Raw genomic sequence first — 21,005 nt, forward strand, 5'->3', positions numbered from 1 at the left:
GTGTGAAGGACCAGGGCACTCTGAAGGAGAGAGAGAGAGATCGCTGAAGAACAACACACGCAACACACCACACAGTGGTCAGTTGGTCAGTTACCGCTTTATTATTAGTGTTATTACTGATCTGAGTTCAACGTTTCCAAAGGAATAGTTTGATAAGCATGATGCAAAAAACACCACAGAGCAGGGGTCTCCAACTCTGCTCCTGGAGAGCTACCCATCCTGAGTAGGATTCTGCTCCAGCCGTGGTCTAACACCACCACACCTAGTTCTGCTAATCAGCTGCTCCTCAACACCTTGATTGGTTAAATTGGGTGTGTTAGAATAGAGCAGGGTTGGAGCAAAATCCTGCACAGCCAGTAGTTCTCCAGGAGGAGGGTTGACCACCCCAGGTTCTAGAGTCTAGAACCCACCCCTGGCTCTAGAATCTTTAGAGTTCTCTGGTTCTAGAGTCTTTAGAGTTCTCTTCAGTCTAAAATGACCATGACATTCTGTTTGATGCTTATCTGTCGTTAAAGAAAAATACGAAAATAGAGCTGACGGAACATTTAGGCACACTATTGACACGTACTGTACACAGATATGCTCACGGTTCATTGTCATAGATTCATAATGTACTAGAAGATCCCGGCTTTTCACAGCAACGCTTCATCCAAATGTACATGATGCTTGCTGTGTTGTCTCATATTGTGTTTCTCCATTTGATTCTGTGCTCCGTTCATTTAATGATTAATACAACGCAGGACCATGTTGACGTGGGGTAAACCTTGTGGACATCAACAGCCAAGCCGTCCTGAATGGGAGAGAGTGGAGGCTTTAAAGGTGAAGTCTTGTGGGGTTCACCTGGTCACCTCTCCTGTCCAGGGACACATTTCCACTTCCTTTTAAAAGTCACACAGCTCAGATTTCATGTCCTCACACTGCCAATCACAGTCTAGAGCTGTTCAGTGCCAGCCAATCACAGCAGACGAGGGACAGTTCCATCCAATGGCAGCAGTGGAACAGAGCTCTGATCGGCCAATGGAAGAACTCTGGTACAAAGTGCTATATAGCAGTGATTCTATTGGTTCACAGAAACATGGCTTTCCTGCAATTTGATTGGACAGATGACACAAAGTCTCTCCTGTCATTGGTTCATACAACAGTGAATCATTTCACTCTCCAATCAACAGGCTCATCTGCATAATAAGCCCTTCCACCATATCTCTAGACCAATGAGCTATAGCTTCCCATCCAGAGGCTTTAGCTCGACTGGCTAGATCACTCGTCACTCCAGCTGACACATCGGCATGGAAACCACATTCATCAGGAGTAAAAAATTATAATAAAAAAAATACTTATAAAACGAGTCTGCAATTAAATGTTGATTTTTTTTTTTTTTACAACGGAATGTAGGCTGTTGGGGTTCGAATACTTTTTTCCTTTGGGAAGGGAGGATAATTCTTTCACCTTTTCTACAATTTTCTCCAAAACAGTATATTTTTCCATTTTTATACAATATACAGTTATTCAAATAGTCATGCATCAAAGAAAAATATTGCACAAAATTAATGACATTTTCTCTGAATAAAAGCGTGATAAAGTAGGGATATCAGTGTGTGTTCTCTCTTTGTTCCTTAGTGGTGTGTGCTACTATAGCATTGGGCTATCAGTGTGTGTTCTCTCTTTGTTCCTTAGTGGTGTGTGCTACTATAGCATTGGGCTATCAGTGTGTGTTCTCTCTGTTCCTTAGTGGTGTGTGCTACTATAGCATTGGGCTATCAGTGTGTGTTCTCTCTCTGTTCCTTAGTGGTGTGTGCTACTATAGCATTGGGCTATCAGTGTGTGTTCTCTCTCTGTTCCTTAGTGGTGTGTGCTACTATAGCATTGGGCTATCAGTGTGTGTTCTCTCTCTGTTCCTTAGTGGTGTGTGCTACTATAGCATTGGGATATCAGTGTGTGTTCTCTCTGTTCCTTAGTGGTGTGTGCTACTATAGCATTGGGCTATCAGTGTGTGTTCTCTCTGTTCCTTAGTGGTGTGTGCTACTATAGCATTGGGCTATCAGTGTGTGTTCTCTCTCTGTTCCTTAGTGGTGTGTGCTACTATAGCATTGGGCTATCAGTGTGTGTTCTCTCTCTGTTCCTTAGTGGTGTGTGCTACTATAGCATTGGGCTATCAGTGTGTGTTCTCTCTGTTCCTTAGTGGTGTGTGCTACTATAGCATTGGGCTATCAGTGTGTGTTCTCTCTCTGTTCCTTAGTGGTGTGTGCTACTATAGCATTGGGCTATCAGTGTGTGTTCTCTCTCTGTTCCTTAGTGGTGTGTGCTACTATAGCATTGGGCTATCAGTGTGTGTTCTCTCTCTGTTCCTTAGTGGTGTGTGCTACTATAGCATTGGGCCCACACTGGCAGTGTCTGACTGACTGGGGAGGGCTGCAGCTTACTGCTACACTCTCAAAACACACACTCTCTCTCTCAAAACACACACTCTCTCTCTCTCAAAACACACACTCTCTCTCTCTCAAAACACACACTCTCTCTCTCTCAAAACACACACTCTCTCTCTCTCAAAACACACACTCTCTCTCTCTCAAAACACACACTCTCTCTCTCTCAAAACACACACTCTCTCTCTCTCAAAACACACACTCTCTCTCTCAAAACACACACTCTCTCTCTCTCTCAAAACACACTCTCTCTCTCTCTCAAAACACACACTCTCTCTCTCTCAAAACACACACTCTCTCTCTCTCAAAACACACACTCTCTCTCTCTCAAAACACACACTCTCTCTCTCTCAAAACACACACTCTCTCTCTCAAAACACACACTCTCTCTCTCTCTCAAAACACACTCTCTCTCTCTCTCAAAACACACACTCTCTCTCTCTCAAAACACACACTCTCTCTCTCAAAACACACACTCTCTCTCTCTCAAAACACACACTCTCTCTCTCTCAAAACACACACTCTCTCTCTCTCAAAACACATACACGCTCTCTCTCAAAACACACACTCTCTCTCTCTCAAAACACACTCTCTCTCTCTCTCAAAACACACACTCTCTCTCTCTCAAAACACACACTCTCTCTCTCTCAAAACACATACACGCTCTCTCTCAAAACACACACACACTCAAACACACACACGCTCTCTCTCAAAACACACACACTCAAAACACACACTCTCTCTCTCTCAAAACACACACACATACACTCAAACACACACACGCTCTCTCTCAAAACACACACACTCTCTCTCAAAACACACACGCTCTCTCTCAAAACACACACGCTCTCTCTCAAAACACACATGCTCTCTCTCAAAACACACTCTCTCTCTCTCTCAAAACACACACACACACTCAAACACACACATGCTCTCTCTCAAAACACACACACTATCTCTCAAAACACATACACTCTCTCTCAAAACACACACTCAAACACACACACTCTCAAACACACTCTCAAACACCAAACGCAGACAGACAGGCCCAGCGAGTACATTCTACTTGATAGACAGTTGCTTCTACAGACAGCAGCATTCACAGTCTGGCCTGTCATTTCATTCTGTCTCCGTCCAAATAGGCACCACATTCCCAAAATGCAGAGTACTACCATTAGCCTCTGTCTGTCCGAAAGCAGTGCATTAGAATGAGCCATTTCAGATTTACCCAGGCCTCACCAGCAGGGGAGCTGTGCGTTCTGGTTTCTGTTTTTTTTTTCACATGATTAACATGAAGCACAGTAGAGCTGTCAATCATCCCTGTCAAACACAAGCAACAGTTAGAGAGTTGGTTGTCATGGTTACTGACGTGCGCATTAGAAAAGGGGGAGTGGCCTTCAGGCCAAACCCAGCCTCCTCGTGTCCTAGAGGATTATGGCAGGATGATGATGTCACATAAAAACAAACGCCTTGACACTTCCCTTCACGCTTTCTGTCTCACTACCCATGGCATCCTCTATCCCCCTCCCTCTCCTATCCATCTATTTATATACCGGTACATGTGTTTCTCTAGACATGGCCTGGTATCAGGAACTGAGATCATCTGCTGGGCATATCAGAGCAGCTCTGCCAATCTGACCACACATCTACAATAAAAACAGTTAGCATAAAACAAAAAGTAAAAAAAAAAAAAAAAAACCCAAAGCAGTTTGTTATCGCTACAGGAGCGTGTTGGTGTGTGAGGCACGTATGGGAAGTGAAGAGCAGGACAGAGTTAACAGCTAGGACGGTCCAACAATCCCTTCTTGAGAACACACACGCGTTAACCTCTTCTCAACCCCACAACTCCCCTCCCTCTCTTCTCTCACTCCGTGCGACAGGGTGTCACTCAGTAGCCTGCCCAGTCCCAGTCTCCTGTCACCTCTTCAGGGAGGTGCTCTGGAGTTTCTGTGTGTATCTGGCTGTGCGCGGCGAGCGAGAGTGAAGTTTGACAAACAGCTCAGGGAACTTGTAGTGAGGGAACATGGTCTCCAGGAACCCTTCTAGGAGCACGTAGACCAGCCGGCGGTTCATTGGTCCGTGTTGGAACATGTCAAACACACGCAGGATGCCCTTACGAGTCGTATCCGCCCCGATGATGTGCTTCAACTCATCTGGAAGAGGAGAGGGAGAAATGGTGGATTAATAGTGAACATGTTGGTTCAGTCAGTGTGTGTGTTTACTCCGTGTGTGTGTTACCTGGCATGATTCCCAATAGGTTGGTCTTGGCGGCGACCCGCGTCCTCATGCGGATGTTCTTGTCCCGGCGGGGTGGAGACTCGGCCAGGATTCCGTTGGGCCAGTACGAATCCCTGCACAGTGGCGGGACCACAGAGTTACTGATGGGCTTTCTAACCAATCACACGCAGCGATCTGATGGTGTGTGTGTGTTACCTGAACTTCTTGACGTAGTCTGCTACCTGTTCTGGAGCTGTCATGAAGTCCACATGATCCACGATCTTCCTGCAGAGACCAGAGGCAGACAATAGTCAGATCTCCGTATGTGGCTCTGATGAGTGTGTGTGTGTGTGTGTGTGTGTGTGTGTGTGGTGTACCTGTTGATAGTGTCTCCGTATGTGGCTCTGATGAGCTGCTGCAGCAGGTTCTTGATGTTCCTGCGGAGCCACTGGTTCCTCTCCTTCAGGTCAAACACCTCATCCATCAGCAACAGCATCACACGCAGGGGGATGTTATCATCCACCTGGAACACACCAGGCCAAAGTGACCGTCACAGGCCCTGTGCTAGTGGGGGGGGATGTTATCATCCACCTGGAACACACCAGGCCAAAGTGACCGTCACAGGCCCTGTGCTAGTGGGGGGGGATGTTATCATCCACCTGGAACACACCAGGCCAAAGTGACCGTCACAGGCCCTGTGCTAGTGGGGGGGATGTTATCATCCACCTGGAACACACCAGGCCAAAGTGACCGTCACAGGCCCTGTGCTAGTGGGGGGGATGTTATCATCCACCTGGAACACACCAGGCCAAAGTGACCGTCACAGGCCCTGTGCTAGTGGGGGGGATGTTATCATCCACCTGGAACACACCAGGCCAAAGTGACCGTCACAGGCCCTGTGCTAGTGGGGGGGATGTTATCATCCACCTGGAACACACCAGGCCAAAGTGACCGTCACAGGCCCTGTGCTAGTGGGGGGGATGTTATCATCCACCTGGAACACACCAGGCCAAAGTGACCGTCACAGGCCCTGTGCTAGTGGGGGGGATGTTATCATCCACCTGGAACACACCAGGCCAAAGTGACCGTCACAGGCCCTGTGCTAGTGGGGGGGATGTTATCATCCACCTGGAACACACCAGGCCAAAGTGACCGTCACAGGCCCTGTGCTAGTGGGGGGGATGTTATCATCCACCTGGAACACACCAGGCCAAAGTGACCGTCACAGGCCCTGTGCTAGTGGGGGGGATGTTATCATCCACCTGGAACACACCAGGCCAAAGTGACCGTCACAGGCCCTGTGCTAGTGGGGGGGATGTTATCATCCACCTGGAACACACCAGGCCAAAGTGACCGTCACAGGCCCTGTGCTAGTGGGGGGGATGTTATCATCCACCTGGAACACACCAGGCCAAAGTGACCGTCACAGGCCCTGTGCTAGTGGGGGGGGGATGTTATCATCCACCTGGAACACACCAGGCCAAAGTGACCGTCACAGGCCCTGTGCTAGTGGGGGGGGGATGTTATCACACACCTGGAACACACCAGGCCAAAGTGACCCTCACAGGCCCTGTGCTAGTGGGGGGGGATGTTATCATCCACCTGGAACACACCAGGCCAAAGTGACCGTCACAGGCCCTGTGCTAGTGGGGGGGATGTTATCATCCACCTGGAACACACCAGGCCAAAGTGACCGTCACAGGCCCTGTGCTAGTGGGGGGGATGTTATCATCCACCTGGAACACACCAGGCCAAAGTGACCGTCACAGGCCCTGTGCTAGTGGGGGGGATGTTATCATCCACCTGGAACACACCAGGCCAAAGTGACCGTCACAGGCCCTGTGCTAGTGGGGGGGGATGTTATCATCCACCTGGAACACACCAGGCCAAAGTGACCGTCACAGGCCCTGTGCTAGTGGGGGGGATGTTATCATCCACCTGGAACACACCAGGCCAAAGTGACCGTCACACCACTATATCGTTTTCACTTATTAACATGTTTCAGAGCAGAGGGCCTGTAAGCTGGTGGGGCCCTGTGCTAGTGCGGGGTGTTGTACTCACGTTGTCGTCCAGCTGGGCCGAGACTCGGCAGTGCTCTGGGTCAATGTCAGACTTGGGGAGCAGTGGAGGCACCTGGACACCAGACATTACAGAGCATGGTTAAATGATGGTCAGAGTATTGTTAGAGTATGGTCAGTATGGTTGGAGTTAGGGCTGTTGCGGCGAGCACACCCCCCCCCCCCATCAACATCGACGGGGCTGTAGTGGAGTGGGTCGAGAGCTTCAAGTTCCTCGGTGTCCACGTCACTAAGGAATTAACATGGTCCACACTAGAGCTGTTACGGTGACCGTATTACCACCAGTCACGAGTCATGACCGCACTCAAATTCCACTTGACCGCTTAGTCACGGTAACTAGGCTTCTCCAAGCTCTGATGCTGCTGATGGTCATTAGCAGCCTACCAAACTTGCTAACTGCCTGGTACTCAGCACTCTATTGTCCCTCTAATCACTCTGACATCAATGCAAATGTAATTGAAAATCTAATCAAACACTTTATGAGAGTCCCATGAGCTCATGTTGCGCAACATTTCTATAGGCCATGCAATTGCGTGAGAAAACAGAGTGATGGCCTCTACTAAAAAGAGGAGGATTCCATCAGCTTTCTATAGGCTAGGCCTACTATATTTATTTCTCAACTTTCCTAATATTAAGCACATTGCTTCTCTTTACAACAGGAGTATAGCCTACCTGGCTGGCATGAAAATGAACCACGGGAAAAGCGCTCTCCATTCGCTATTTAAGTGCATAGATGTAATGTATTTTTCCCCCTGCCCCTGTTCCGACAAGCGCATGATAATGGTCCATTCTAAATCAAAACTTATTTTACACATATATTATTTAGTATATGTAAAGACAAAATTAAATGAAGAATAGTCTGATGGGTGAAAATATTAGCCTATCACTTGTGAATTATATATTATCACTTGTGAATGATGCAAAGCGTGTGCAGTAAGGCAAGAAACAGCGCAGGCCTTTTTTCAAATCATTGTCGCACACCTCATGTCACCTAGCCCATAGGCCTATACGTTTTGATAAGGTTTGTATCACAACTAAAGTGGCCAAATAACTCCTTAAAATTAAGCACATTAATCTGCTTTACAAACGGTGTAGAGCCTAACTGGCATACAGTACCAGTCAGAAGTTTGGACACACCTACTTATTCCAGGGTTTTTATTTATTTGTACTATTTTCTACATTGTAGAATAATAGTGAAGACATCAAAACTATGAAATAACACATATGTAATCATGTAGTAACCAAAGAAGTGTTAAACAAATCAAAATATATGTTAGATTTTAGATTCTTCAAAGTAGCCACCCTTTGCCTTGATGACAGCTTTGCACACTCTTGGCATTCTCTCAACCAGCTTCATGAGGTAGTCACCTGGAATGCATTTCAATTAACAGGTGTGACTTGTTAAAAGTTAATTTGTGGAATTTCTTTCCTTCTTAATGCGTTTGAGCCAATTAGTTGTGTTGTGACAAGGCATGGGTGGCATACAGAAGATAGCCCTATTTGGTAAAAGACCAAGTCCATATTATGGCAAGAACAGCTCAAATAAGCAAAGAGAAACGACAGTCCATCATTACTTTAAGACATGAAGGTCAGTCAATTCGGAACATTTCAAGAACTTTGAAAGTTTCTTCAAGTGCAGTCGCAAAAAACATGAAGCGCTATGATGAAACTGGCTCTCATGAGGACCGCCACAGGAAAGGAAGACCCAGAGTTACCTCTGCTGCAGAGGATAAGTTCATTAGAGTTAACTGCACCTCAGATTGCAGCCCAAATAAATGCTTCACAGAGTTCAAGTAACAGACACATCTCAACATCAACTGTTCAGAGGAGACCGCGTGAATCAGGCCTTCATGGTTGAATTGCTGCAAAGAAACCACTACTAAAGGACACCAATTATAAGAAGACACTTGCTTGGGCCAAGAAACAAGAGCAATGGACCGGTGGAAATCTGTCCTTTGGTCTGATGAGTCAGAATTTGAGATTTTTGGTTCCAACCGCTGTGTCTTTGTGAGACACAGAGTAGGTGAACGGATGATCTCCGCATGTGTGGTTCCCACTGTGAAGCACGGAGGAGGAGGTGTGATGGTGCTTTGCTGGTGGCACTGTCAGTGATTTTTTTAGAATTCAAGGCACACTTAACCAGCATGGCTACCACAGCATTCTGCAGCGATACGCCATCCCATCTGGTTTGCGCTCAGTAGGACTATCATTTGTTTTTCAACAGGACAATGACCCAACACACCTCCAGGCCGTGTAAGGGCTATTTGACCAAGAAGGAGACTGATGGAGTGCTGCATCAGATGACCTGGCCTCCACAATCACCCGACCTCAACCCAATTGAGATGGTTTGGGATGAGTCGGACGGCAGAGTGAAGGAAAAGCAGCCAACAAGTGCTCAGCATTTGTGGGAACTCCTTGAAGACTGTTGGAAAACCATTCCTCATGAAGCTGGTTGAGAGAATTCCAAGAGTGTGCAATGCTGTCATCAAGGCAAACGGTGGCTACTTTGAAGAATCTAAAATATATTTTGATTTGTTTAACACTTCTTTGGTTACTACGTGATTCCATATCTCCCTGCCTGCAGACCACCATAGTCCCTGTTCCCAAGAACACTAAGGTAACCTGCCTAAATGACTACCGACCTGTAGCACTCACATCTGTAGCCATGAAGTGCTTTGAAAGGCTGGTCACGGCTCACATCAACACCATAATATAATAATAATATGCCACTTAGCAGACGCTTTTATCCAAAGCAAATTATCCCAGAAACCCTAGACCCACTCCAATTTGCATACCGCCCCAACAGATCCACAGATGATGTAATCTCTATTGCGCTCCACACTGCCCTTTCACACCTGGACAAAATAAACACCTATGTGAGAATGCTGTTCATTGACTACAGCTCAGTGTTCAACACCATAGTGCCCTCAATGCTCATCACTAAGCTAAGGACTCTGGGACTAAACACCTCCCTCTGCAACTGGATCCTGGACCTCCTGACGGGCCGACCCCAGGTGGTAAGGGTAGGTGACAACACATCCGCCACGCTGATCCTCAACACTGGGGCCCCTCAGGGGTGCGTGCTCAGTCCCCCCATGACTGCATGGCCAGGCACGACTCCAACACCATCATTAAGTTTGCAGATGACACAACAGTGGTAGGCCTGATCACCGACAACGACGAGACAACCTATAGGGAGGAGGTCAGAGACCTGGCCGTGTGGTGCAAGGACAACAACCTCTCCCTCAACGTGATCAAGATAAAGGAGATGATTGTGGACTACAGGAAAAAGAAGAAGACCGAGCACGCCCCCATTCTCATCGATGGGGCTGTAGTGGAGCAGGTTGAGAGCTTCAAGTTCCTTGGTGTCCACATCACCAACAAACTAACATGGTCCAAGCACACACCAAGACAGACGTGAAGAGGGCACGACAAAACCTATTCCCCCTAAGGAGACTGAAAAGATTTGGCATGGGTCCTCAGATCCTCAAAAAGTTCTACAGCTGCACCATCGAGAGCATCCTGACTGGTTGCGTCACTGCCTAGTATGGCAGCTGCTCGGCCACCGACCGCAAGGCACTACAGAGGGTAGTGCGTACGGCCCAGTACATCACTAGGGCCAAGCTTCCTGCCATCCAGGACCTCTATACCAGGCGGTGTCAGAGAAAGGTGTCAGACTCCAGCCACCCTAGTCATAGACTGTTCTCTCTGCTACCGCAGGCATCCCCCCTCTGCTACTCTCTGCGTATTATCTATGCATAGTCACTTTAATACCCCTACCTACATGTACATATTACCTCAATTACTTCGACTAACCGGTGCCCCTGCACATTGACTCTGTACCGGTACCCCCTGTATATAGCCTCACTATTGTTATTTTTACTGCTGCTCTTTAATTATTTGTTACTTTTATTTCGTATTATTTTTTGTGTGATTGTTTTTTTTGTTGTTGGTATTCTTAAAACTGCATTGTTGGTTAAGGGCTTGTAAGCATTTCACTGTAAGGTCTACACCTGTTGTATTCGGCGCATGTGACAAATACAATTTGATTTGATTATAAAATACTGCCACGGAATTCTAAGCAAATCTTGTCTACTAAATGAACTAGTGTAGCCCACAGCCATATGGCACAGCCATATCAGGACCTAACATAAGGACAACTCACGAGTTTATGTTAATTAACGGTCAATTACCATGAGACCGGCAGTTATTTGCTTGACAATCACTGACTAAATGTAATGACCACCACAGCCATATCTGCAGTGTTAGACAGTATAGTCAGCCTGTATCTTGAACATGACATGTTTGATTCTGTCCCAATCGTTCAGAGATCCCTTGTTGGCTAGGTTATGGTTGTAATAAAAAGTTGCAGTTAGGGTCGTTACCTTGAACACGGACTGTTTGAGTTCGTGTCCCAGCTTCTCAGACATGCGTCCCATGTTGTCAGCAGCCTTGTTCATCCCTTCAGCCAGACTGTCTGGCAGGCCCTTCACAGCGATGGACACGTTACGCATCGAGCTACGCAGTGGGTTCACAAACGTATCCATCTGAGGACACACACACACACACACACACACACTAGACAAGTGAGTTTGTGTCGTGTGCGACGCCGTAGATAAGCAACTGGAGTATCTTGCAGTTGGGCAAGGTAAGTGTGTGTCTGTATGTGTGTACCTTGCGTGCGAAGTCTCCCTTCCCCTTGCTGTACTGTTTATTCTCCAGGAAGTCGTAGACGTATGGGACCAGAGTAGGACAGGCCTTCACCATCTCTGGATTCAGCAGCAGCTAACACGCAGACAGAGGACTGGTTATAGCCATGTAACCGGATATACTTAAGGCATGACACACATCGTCACACTCTTACCTGTAAGTACGAGTTCAGGTCTCTTTTCCTCTTTTCCAGGAAGTCTCTGTCCATGTTGTTGAACGTCTTCTTCCCCGGCAGCTTCAGGATCGACGTCAAATTCTCAAACTGGAACACAACGCAAACACACACTTCAGGTTCCCAAAATGGAGGAACAACACACACCCATGGAGATGGATGGAGGGCGCATTCGGACCAAAGGCTGTTTTAGCATGGGCAGTGTCATTGAGGCTTCCACCATTTTAAAGTAGTCAGCTGGGTGGGACTTCCTACGGGTTAAGGTCAGCAGGCAGGGTCAGCTAATTAATTATACTCTATAACTGCAGGTGGCAGTATATCCCCAGCCTTGGCTTTATACCTGTTCAGACTATACACCCTCCAGCACAGTAGGTGTCAGTAGCCACCTTTTCAGTTTACAAACTGCACTTACAGAAGCAGAAGAATATATTGACTACTTTAAAATGGAGATTGCCCTCAATGGCGCTGCTCATGCTGGCACATGCCATCTTTCCATATCTATGTACACACCTTAGTAGTCAGAAGCCCTTTGTTATAGGAACACACACACACACACCAACACACCCACATTTACCTTTACCTGCTCCGTGATCCTCATGTGGAAGTCGTGGAAGTCAGAGTAGCGTCGGTAGGTCTTCCAGGAGTCTTCGCTGCCGTCATGGTTACGGCGCAACACAGTGATGGCGTAGAGGGCGTAGGTCTTTCCGTGGTCATTACATACCCCTGTGGCACCCAGCAGGCCCAACCCCAACCCCAACCCAGCCCCGGGGAGACACGCATCAGCTACTGATACACAGAGCCCAGGAAGGGTGAAGAAGAGAGAGAGAGAGAGAGAGGGAGGGAGGGGTGATGGCACATAGGATGGGACATATGCAGACAGGTGGGCGAGAGAGAGAGAGAAGCAGGGGGATGAGGACAGATGACCAAAAGGATGGACATGGCGAGAGGAAAGGGGATAGAGGATGCCATGGGCAGCGAGACAGAGGATGCCATGGGTAGCGAGACAGAGGATGCCATGGGCAGCGAGACAGAGGATGCCATGGGTAGCGAGACAGAGGATGCCATGGGTAGCAAGACAGAGGATGCCATGGGTAGCGAGACAGAGGATGCCATGGGTAGCGAGACGGAGGATGCCATGGGTAGCGAGACAGAGGATGCCATGGGTAGCGAGACAGAGGATGCCATGGGTAGCGAGACAGAGGATGCCATGGGTAGCGAGACAGAGGATGCAATGGTTAGCGAGACAGAGGATGCCATGGGCAGCGAGACAGAGGATGCCATGGGCAGCGAGACAGAGGATGCCATGGACAGCGAGACAGAGGATGCCATGGGCAGCGAGACAGAGGATGCCATGGGTAGCGAGACAGAGGATGCCATGGGTAGCGAGACAGAGGATGCCATGGGTAGCGAGACAGAGGATGCAATGGTTAGCGAGACAGAGGATGCAATGGTTAGCGAGACAGAGGATGCAATGGTTAGCGAGACAGAGGATGCCATGGGTAGCGAGACAGAGGATGCCATGGGTAGCGAGACAGAGGATGCCATGGGCAGCGAGACAGAGGATGCCAAGGGCAGCGAGACAGAAAGCAAGAAGGGTAAAGAAGGAAAGTGAAGGGAAAAAGGAGAAACAGAAGAAATGGTAAAAGGTGATAGAATAATGAAATGGTAAAGGTGATAGAATAATGAATGTGTGAAAAGAAAAGTAGCAGCAACATGAGATTGTAAGATAAGTGATACAAGCTGATGGTTAACGTGAGGAGATGAGGTCAAAGGGCGATGCAGAGGTGAGTTGGTGGCTAGTCAGGGGGAGGAGTTAGTAGGTCAAAAGACTGACAACAGTTCTGGCCCTAAAATAGTTACCTGTCACACTGCTGTAAAATCTAAACAATTGCCTCCCCTACCCAGCCCAATCAATCAAATCAATTAATCAAATTTCAAAACATGGTGGCCATTTTATCACCCCTGATACGCATTCCTTTCCATTAACGCCCCAACGTTCTACATTGAAGTCAGTAATGTAAAGCTTTGATAATACTGCTGAATATTGATAACAGAACTCACGTCTTGTAGTGTTCGGAGACAATGCTGCCTCTAGGCTCCTTACAGCATCAAGGCATTTTGACAGAGTAACGTTTTTAAGACCACTACTGTTGTACCCACACATCTCTGAATGAAACCACATTAGTGGTCAGTAGTCACACATGCAAGTGAGAGGACATGGATAGCTGGTTAACTTTCAGAATATACTAGCTTACAATACATCACACCACAGACTATATACTGACTGGAGATTATATCACGTGTGTGTGTGTGTGTGTGTGTGTGTGTGTGTGTGTGTGTGTGTGTGTGTGTGTGTGTGTGTGTGTACCTGTATCAGAGATGAAGGCGTGTAGCTGTATATTGTCGTCATGGCAGGAGTTCGACAGGTCATCCAGAGACTGTAAACAGCGGAGAGAAAAACAACCAAATCAGAACCAGAGATACTGCCAATCTCTGGACTAACAGCCAATTAAAAGAAGCAATACTGCTACCGTGAACTCTGCAGTAAAAGTCAACCATTGCTTAACTGGTGTTAAATGTTAACAACTCTACAGCAGTAGGGGTCCAGTAAAACCTGTTGTAACAGACAGCACTATGACTGGCTGTAGTTAATGACAGCTGGTGTCTCAGGGGGTGACGAGGACTTACTAGATTAATGCTTCCTGTTGGAGAACCGTTGAACGATTCTGTAGATAGAGAGAGAGATAGAGAGAGAGAGAGAGAGAGAGAGAGAGAGAGAGAGAGAGAGATGTGAAGCAAAGAGTTATAGATACCAACCAAGAATTCAAAAAATTGGACAAACACCAAATGGAGACTCTGCATGCAGAATTCTGCAAAAATATCCTCAGTGTACAACGTAAAACACCAAATAATGCATGCAGTGCAGTCCTCTAAGCAAGCTGGTCCTTGGGCTCTGTTCACAAACACAAACAGACCCCACAGAGCCCCAGGACAGCAACACAATTAGACCGAACCAAATCATGAGAAAACAAAAAGATAATTACTTGACACATTGGAAAGAATTAACAAAACAAAAAAAACTGAGCAAACTAGAATGCTATTTGGCCCTAAACAGAGAGTACACAGTGGCCGTCATGACCTCCTCCTTCAGATTATTTGGCAGAATGCACAGAATATGTTCTGTAAGTTAAGATAGGAGATGGTGCCAGACACATGCCCGAACCAACCCTATGAACTATGCCTATGTAACGTGTCTGTAACCAGTATATAAGGGATCTAACGGGACTGCCCCGGTAGAGCTCCTGATCGACATGTGTACTTGGTGCATTGAGTTGGTTGGAACCTCTCCAGCGCACTGATAATAAAGAATGACTCATTTAAGATTTACTTTGAGTGTCCCATGTGTAGAATTTCCACGACAGTATATAGACATAATATGACATTTGAAATGTCTTTATTCTTTTGGAACTTTTGTGAGTGTAATGTTTACTGTAAATTTTTTATTTCACTTTTGTTTATTATCTATTTCACTTGCTTTGGCAATGTAAACATATGTTTCCCATGATAATAAAGCCCCTTGAATTGAATTGATATAGGACAACAGTTACTCTTCACAGTCATGGAGAATGGGTTAAGCCAGGGGTGTCAAACTCCATTTCTGGGGGGCTGTGTTCATTTTTTAGTTATTTTTGTCCAACTAAGACCTAGGCAACCAGATGAGGGAAGTTCCTAACTGATCAATGACCTTAATTGATTATTCAAGTACAAGGGAGGAGCGAAAACCCACAGACTCTCTGCCCTCCAGGAATGGATTTTAACACCCCTGGGTTAGGGTTAAGCTATGCTAACAACATACAGACAGAACCTGTACTTACCTCCGTCTCCGTCATCTGATCCTCTATAGGAGGGTTCTTTGAGCATGTCCAGCTCAGCTAACATCCTGATGTAGAGAGGACTCTGTTTGAATGAAGGGTAGTACCTCTCATCACGAAGCATCATGTCATACACCTGCAACACACACAGACACGCACACACACGGGCACGCACGTCAGAACACGTGAATACTTTATTTGGATCGACAATGAAACATTAAGTACAAAGGTTTCCAATATCTCAGAGATGCTGGTTACAGTAGCTGTTACAGTTGATAGTCTGATAAAACTGTTGATAGTCTGATAAAACAGTTAATAAAACAGTTGATAGTCTGATAAAACAGTTGGTAAAACAGTTGATAGTCTGATAAAACAGTTAATAAAACAGTTGATAGTCTGATAAAACAGTTGGTAAAACAGTTGATAGTCTGATAAAACAGTTAATAAAACAGTTGATAGTCTGATAAAACAGTTGGTAAAACAGTTGATAGTCTGATAAAACAGTTAATAAAACAGTTGATAGTCTGATAAAACAGTTAATAGTCTGATAAAACAGTTGGTAAAACAGTTGATAGTCTGATAAAACAGTTAATAAAACAGTTGATAGTCTGATAAAACAGTTAATAAAACAGTTGATAGTCTGATAAAACAGTTGGTAAAACAGTTGATAGTCTGATAAAACAGTTGGTAAAACAGTTGATAGTCTGATAAAACAGTTGGTAAAACAGTTGATAGTCTGATAAAACAGTTGGTAAAACAGTTGATAGTCTGATAAAACAGTTGGTAAAACAGTTGATAGTCTGATAAAACAGTTGGTAAAACAGTTGATAGTCTGATTAAACAGTTGGTAAAACAGTTGATAGTCTGATAAAACAGTTGGTAAAACAGTTGATAGTCTGATAAAACAGTTGGTAAAACAGTTGATAGTCTGATAAAACAGTTGGTAAAACAGTTGATAGTCTGATAAAACTGTTGATAGTTTGATTTTTTTTAAAAAGATAATTAAAACACAAACCCACCTTTCTCTGGATGTCGTCGAATATCTCTGGCGTGGGGTCACCATCCTTCTGTAGCTTCTCTCCCAGTTTGAGAACAGACACCTCCTCTACCTGCACCCTGGGGGACGCCTGGAGAGCAAGAAAGATTATACAATTGAGAGAAAACGTGTGTATGTTAAAGTGATACTTCAGGATTTTAAAGTGATACTTCCCCAGAGTCAGATGAACTCGTGGATACCATTTTTATGTTTCTGTGTCCAGTATGAAGGAAGTTAGCTCAATGCCTTCCAGCCATAGTCCCAGTTGGTATTCACGTAACAATAAGGAATTTCCCTCGACCACAAATTGGGGAAAACCAACATTCTTTCCTATTGACCCCCATTGTAAAAGAGGCAACTTCGTAGTCGATTTTTTGTTATACAGAAATAACAAAACATGCCGAAAAGCTGCTGTGTTGTTCAATGTACCAGGTCAAAAATCCCAACCTACGGTTCGCAATGCTCCCACGTAGGGAAATAGAGCCTGCGGTTCCCAATGCTCCCACGTAGGGAAATAGAGCCTGCGGTTCCCAATGCTCCCACGTAGGGAAATAGAGCCTGCGAGAAGAGCCCTGTGGTTTCAGGCTATTCGGCGTGGGAGAGTGGGAAATGTGGGAACCCGGTATCCATGTAGGCTACATGTAGCTATGTGTGTGGAAAACATTTCATCACAGGTAAGACTTAACTTGTTTAGCACAGTTCATTTGTAACTCCACTCACTACTGTATAGTCTGTCTGTTTGTGTTGGGGGTCTTGGCTAGTTTAATGTTCCGGTCGGTAGCTAGCTAGCACTCACTCACTCAAGTGGCTGCTAGCATCGTCATGAAAAGGGGCATGAGGGAGTGAGAACATTAGGGAGCAGGCAATGTTGAAAAGTCATCTTTAGACATGTTGTACTTTTCTTAAATGTAGTTTTGTAATTGACTAAAACAAGCAGACAACAAAGAGTTGTTGTTGTTAGCTAATGGGGTAACCTAGGTAACCACAGGTTGTTTTCCCCACAGGCGGGCAAGGACGCAACGTTCTATCTAATACTGACTGGGACTATTGCACCAACGGCCTCATTGCCAAAATCCCAAAGTATCCCTTTAAGTAAAAGTAAGTGTTTGTCTGTGTGTGTGTGTGTTGAAAGTGTGTGTGTGTGTGTGTGGTGAAAGTGTGTGTGTGTGTGTGTGTGTGTGTGTGGTGAAAGTGTGTGTGTATGTGTGTGTGGTGAAAGTGTGTGTGTGTGTGTGTGGTGAAAGTGTGTGTGTGTGTGTGTGTGTGGTGAAAGTGTGTGTGTGTTACCTTATCAGACAGGTACTGCTCATACACCCCTAGTGCTGCAGCCTTCAGCAATCCTTTAGTGGATCCTCCCTTCTTTCCCTCCTTCTGCCGTACCTCCATCACCTCTAGTTGTTGCTGGGCTGTTACTCTGTAGCCCTCCACTGTCAGCCAGAAGAACAGCTCTGCCTGGGCCCCAGCCGCCAGCATGTAGTCTACAAGAGAGGGTAGAGGTCAAAGGTTAGAGGTCAGGGTCAGAGTTCAGCTGTTACTCTGTAGCCCTCCACTGTCAGCCAGAAGAACAGCTCTGCCTGGGCCCCAGCCGCCAGCATGTAGTCTACAGGAGAGGGTAGAGGTTAGAGGTCAGGTGTGGGTTGTTACTTTGTAGCCATCTATTGCCAGGCAGAAGAACAGCTCTGCTTGCTTGCTTGCATGTCAGGACAGAGACAGTGTTGTGTGTGGTACTAACCCATAAAGAACTGCAGGGCGATGTTGTGTACAAGGATGTGTTCCAGCGGTATAATACACAGCTTGCCGAAGTTAGCCGCTAGTTTCAGAGCATCCACCTCCTACATTAGACAGATGGAGACAGGGAGAGACAAGGTGAGAACAAGCGAAATTGAGAGAGAGCGCGAGGGGGGGTTTAGTACGTGTTACGGTTGACTCGTCTTCACTCCTGTCTTACCTTCCCAGACTGTAGCCTCTGTATCCTGGTCTCACAGACCTTCTTCACAAACAACAGACTGTTGATCTGGTTCTTTATTACATTGATATCTGAGAGAGAGAGAGAGAGAGAGAGAGAGAGAAATGGCGAGGTAGAATGAGAGGGAGGAAGGAGGAGGATAGGGGTGGGATGTGGAGAGGAGAGTTGAGGGAAAAAATATGAATATTTTAGATTTTCAGGATTTTATGTATACTTTGTTAAGTGTGGCGTCATGCATGTCACTGTGTGTCACTCTCTCTCTCTCTCTCTGTGTGTGTGTCTCTCTATGTGTGTGTGTCTCTCTCTCTGTGTGTGTGTGTGTGTGTCTCTCTGTGTGTGTGTGTGTGTGTGTCTCTGTGTGTGTGTGTGTCTCTCTCTCTGTGTGTGTGTTTGTGTGTGTGTCTCTCTCTGTGCGTGTGTCTCTCTCTCTGTGTGTCTCTCTCTGTGTGTGTGTGTCTCTCTCTCTGTGTGTGTGCGTGCGTCCTCTCTGTGTGTGTGTGTCTCTCTCTGTGTGTGTGTGTGTCTCTCTCTGTGTGTGTGTGTGTCTCTCTCTGTGTGTGTGTGTGTCTCTCTCTGTGTGTGTGTGTGTCTCTGTGTGTGTGTGTGTGTGTCTCTGTGTGTGTGTGTGTGTGTCTCTGTGTGTGTGTGTGTGTGTGTGTGTGTGTGTGTGTACCGTCTCCTGCGGTGTCCAGTGATCGTAGGTACTGTAGTTCTCCCAGAGCCTTGTCTTTAACAGCCTCCAGCTCAGACACTCTGTCTGTCAGCTTCAAGACGTTCAGAAACGCCTCGTAGTTACAGCTAGAGTCCCGGATCTACACACACACAGGTTTGTCAATAGGTGCTACAACAGCTGTATTTATAACAGTTCTTGATCTCTACCAACCACCCACAACTGGTTGATAAAGTGGTTATATTGATAATGATACAGATATTGATTATCAATGTCGTTTGATTGATTCCTCATGAAACCAGGACAAAAAAAGCCCCAGATTTTTTTTATTTTCACAAGATTTAATCCATAGAGTGGTCCTTTGGAGGAATGATTGTTGACATATATTTGACATTTCTTTCCAAAAGCATAATTGATAAGATATAAGTTGGCATATTTATGACACTGTGGCCAAAAAGAAAAATTTGCTACAAAGAAAAAGGTGTCATATGAAGCTTTACCGCTTGCTCTGTAATATGAATAGTATTTTGATTCCAATAACAATTTTCTTATGAATATAAAAAAATATAAACATGAATATTGAAAATACACCATTAGTTATTTGGCAAATTTTCACAATATTGTTGAACATAGTACAATCTAAAGTCATGGTCTTGAATAGCGGAGGTGCATAAAGATGACGGCTCCATGCACGTACAACAAATGCCTCGTTTGCTAAGTTTTCCGTATTGTACAGCGCTGTCCGTCACTCTTTTTTTGTATCGTCATAAGCAAAGTACACATGATCCCAATTTTCGCTCCAATTCCGTGGCAATTTGAAAAACAAAAAAAGTAGATAGTGCTAATTTGGCGGCACATTGAACCATGTCGCGCGGTGTAGTTTAAAAGCTCAGTGGATAAACTATGTCATATCTGAATTCCGCCATTTTTATGCCATTGGATTCACATTTTCCTGGTCTCGGTCTTGACTCGATCTCGGACCCCTCGCCCCCCCTCCCGGTCTTGACTCAGTCTGCCCCCCCACCCCCCCAGGTCTTGGTCGACTCTATTTGCTTTGGTCTTGAAAATCGGTTTCGCTTTAGGTGGTCTCGAACACAACACTGATACTCATATTACAGAGAAAGCGGTAAAGCTTCATATGCCACTGATTTCTGTTTTGGATCACCTACAGATGAAACATTATGGAGTCTTAAAGGAGGCCTGGGTAAGGCAACAATGTCATAAATATGCCAACTTTGATTAATTATTTCTCAATAATACTTTTAGATACAAATGTCAAATATATGTCAACAATCCTTCCTCCAATGGACCACTCTATGGATAAAATCTAGTGAAAATCATATTTTGTTGTCCTGGTTTTTTACTGATACTAACCATCCAGATAACAAACTGGTTGACGTAATCAGGATCACTCAGCTGGTTGACCAGTGGAAGGAGAACGCCTTGCGCCAGAATCTCCTGGAACATGGACACAATCACATTACATCACCATCAGAATCTCCTGTAACATGGAAACAATCACATTACATCACCATCAGAATCTCCTGGAACATGGACATAATCACATTACATCACCATCTTCAGAATCTCCTGTAACATGGACACAATCACATTACATCACCATCAGAATCTCCTGTAACATGAACCCAATCACATTACATCACCATCAGAATCTCCTGTAACATGGAAACAATCACATTACATCACCATCAGAATATCCTGGAACATGGACACAATCACATTACATCACCATCTTCAGAATCTCCTGGAACATGAACACAATCACATTACATCACCACAGAATCTCCTGGAACATGGACCCAATCACATTACCATCAGAATCTCCTGTAACATGGACACA

The 21,005-nt window shown here is 45.7% G+C and overlaps 1 protein-coding gene across 2 annotated transcripts in view; it reads right to left on the reverse strand.

Moving 5' to 3' along the window:
• Window positions 1-3,588: 3,588 nt before the first annotated feature.
• Window positions 3,589-21,005, reverse strand: part of LOC311132809 (sorting nexin-13-like) — a 49,715-nt gene continuing 32,298 nt past the window's right edge. Inside the window, exons 9-26 of one of the 2 annotated variants that reach the window (XM_084166151.1) lie at window positions 20,519-20,602; window positions 19,148-19,286; window positions 18,457-18,545; window positions 18,241-18,340; window positions 17,796-17,986; window positions 16,492-16,599; window positions 15,476-15,608; window positions 14,289-14,326; window positions 13,969-14,038; window positions 12,181-12,323; window positions 11,583-11,690; window positions 11,393-11,503; window positions 11,104-11,265; window positions 6,702-6,773; window positions 5,018-5,163; window positions 4,857-4,925; window positions 4,662-4,774; window positions 3,589-4,576 (exon numbers count right to left, since the gene is read on the reverse strand). In XM_084166151.1, coding sequence (XP_084022277.1) covers window positions 4,341-4,576; window positions 4,662-4,774; window positions 4,857-4,925; window positions 5,018-5,163; window positions 6,702-6,773; window positions 11,104-11,265; window positions 11,393-11,503; window positions 11,583-11,690; window positions 12,181-12,323; window positions 13,969-14,038; window positions 14,289-14,326; window positions 15,476-15,608; window positions 16,492-16,599; window positions 17,796-17,986; window positions 18,241-18,340; window positions 18,457-18,545; window positions 19,148-19,286; window positions 20,519-20,602 — 2,112 coding nt within the window. In that variant the 3' untranslated portion in view covers window positions 3,589-4,340. Of the gene's footprint in view, window positions 4,577-4,661; window positions 4,775-4,856; window positions 4,926-5,017; window positions 5,164-6,701; window positions 6,774-11,103; window positions 11,266-11,392; window positions 11,504-11,582; window positions 11,691-12,174; window positions 12,324-13,968; window positions 14,039-14,288; window positions 14,327-15,475; window positions 15,609-16,491; window positions 16,600-17,795; window positions 17,987-18,240; window positions 18,341-18,456; window positions 18,546-19,147; window positions 19,287-20,518; window positions 20,603-21,005 lie in introns of both variants that reach the window. The other variant, XM_084166150.1, reaches the window with a different exon arrangement.

Source organism: Coregonus lavaretus, assembly GCF_964263955.1.
Source record: "Coregonus lavaretus genome assembly, chromosome: 7".
NCBI lineage: Eukaryota > Metazoa > Chordata > Actinopteri > Salmoniformes > Salmonidae > Coregonus > Coregonus lavaretus.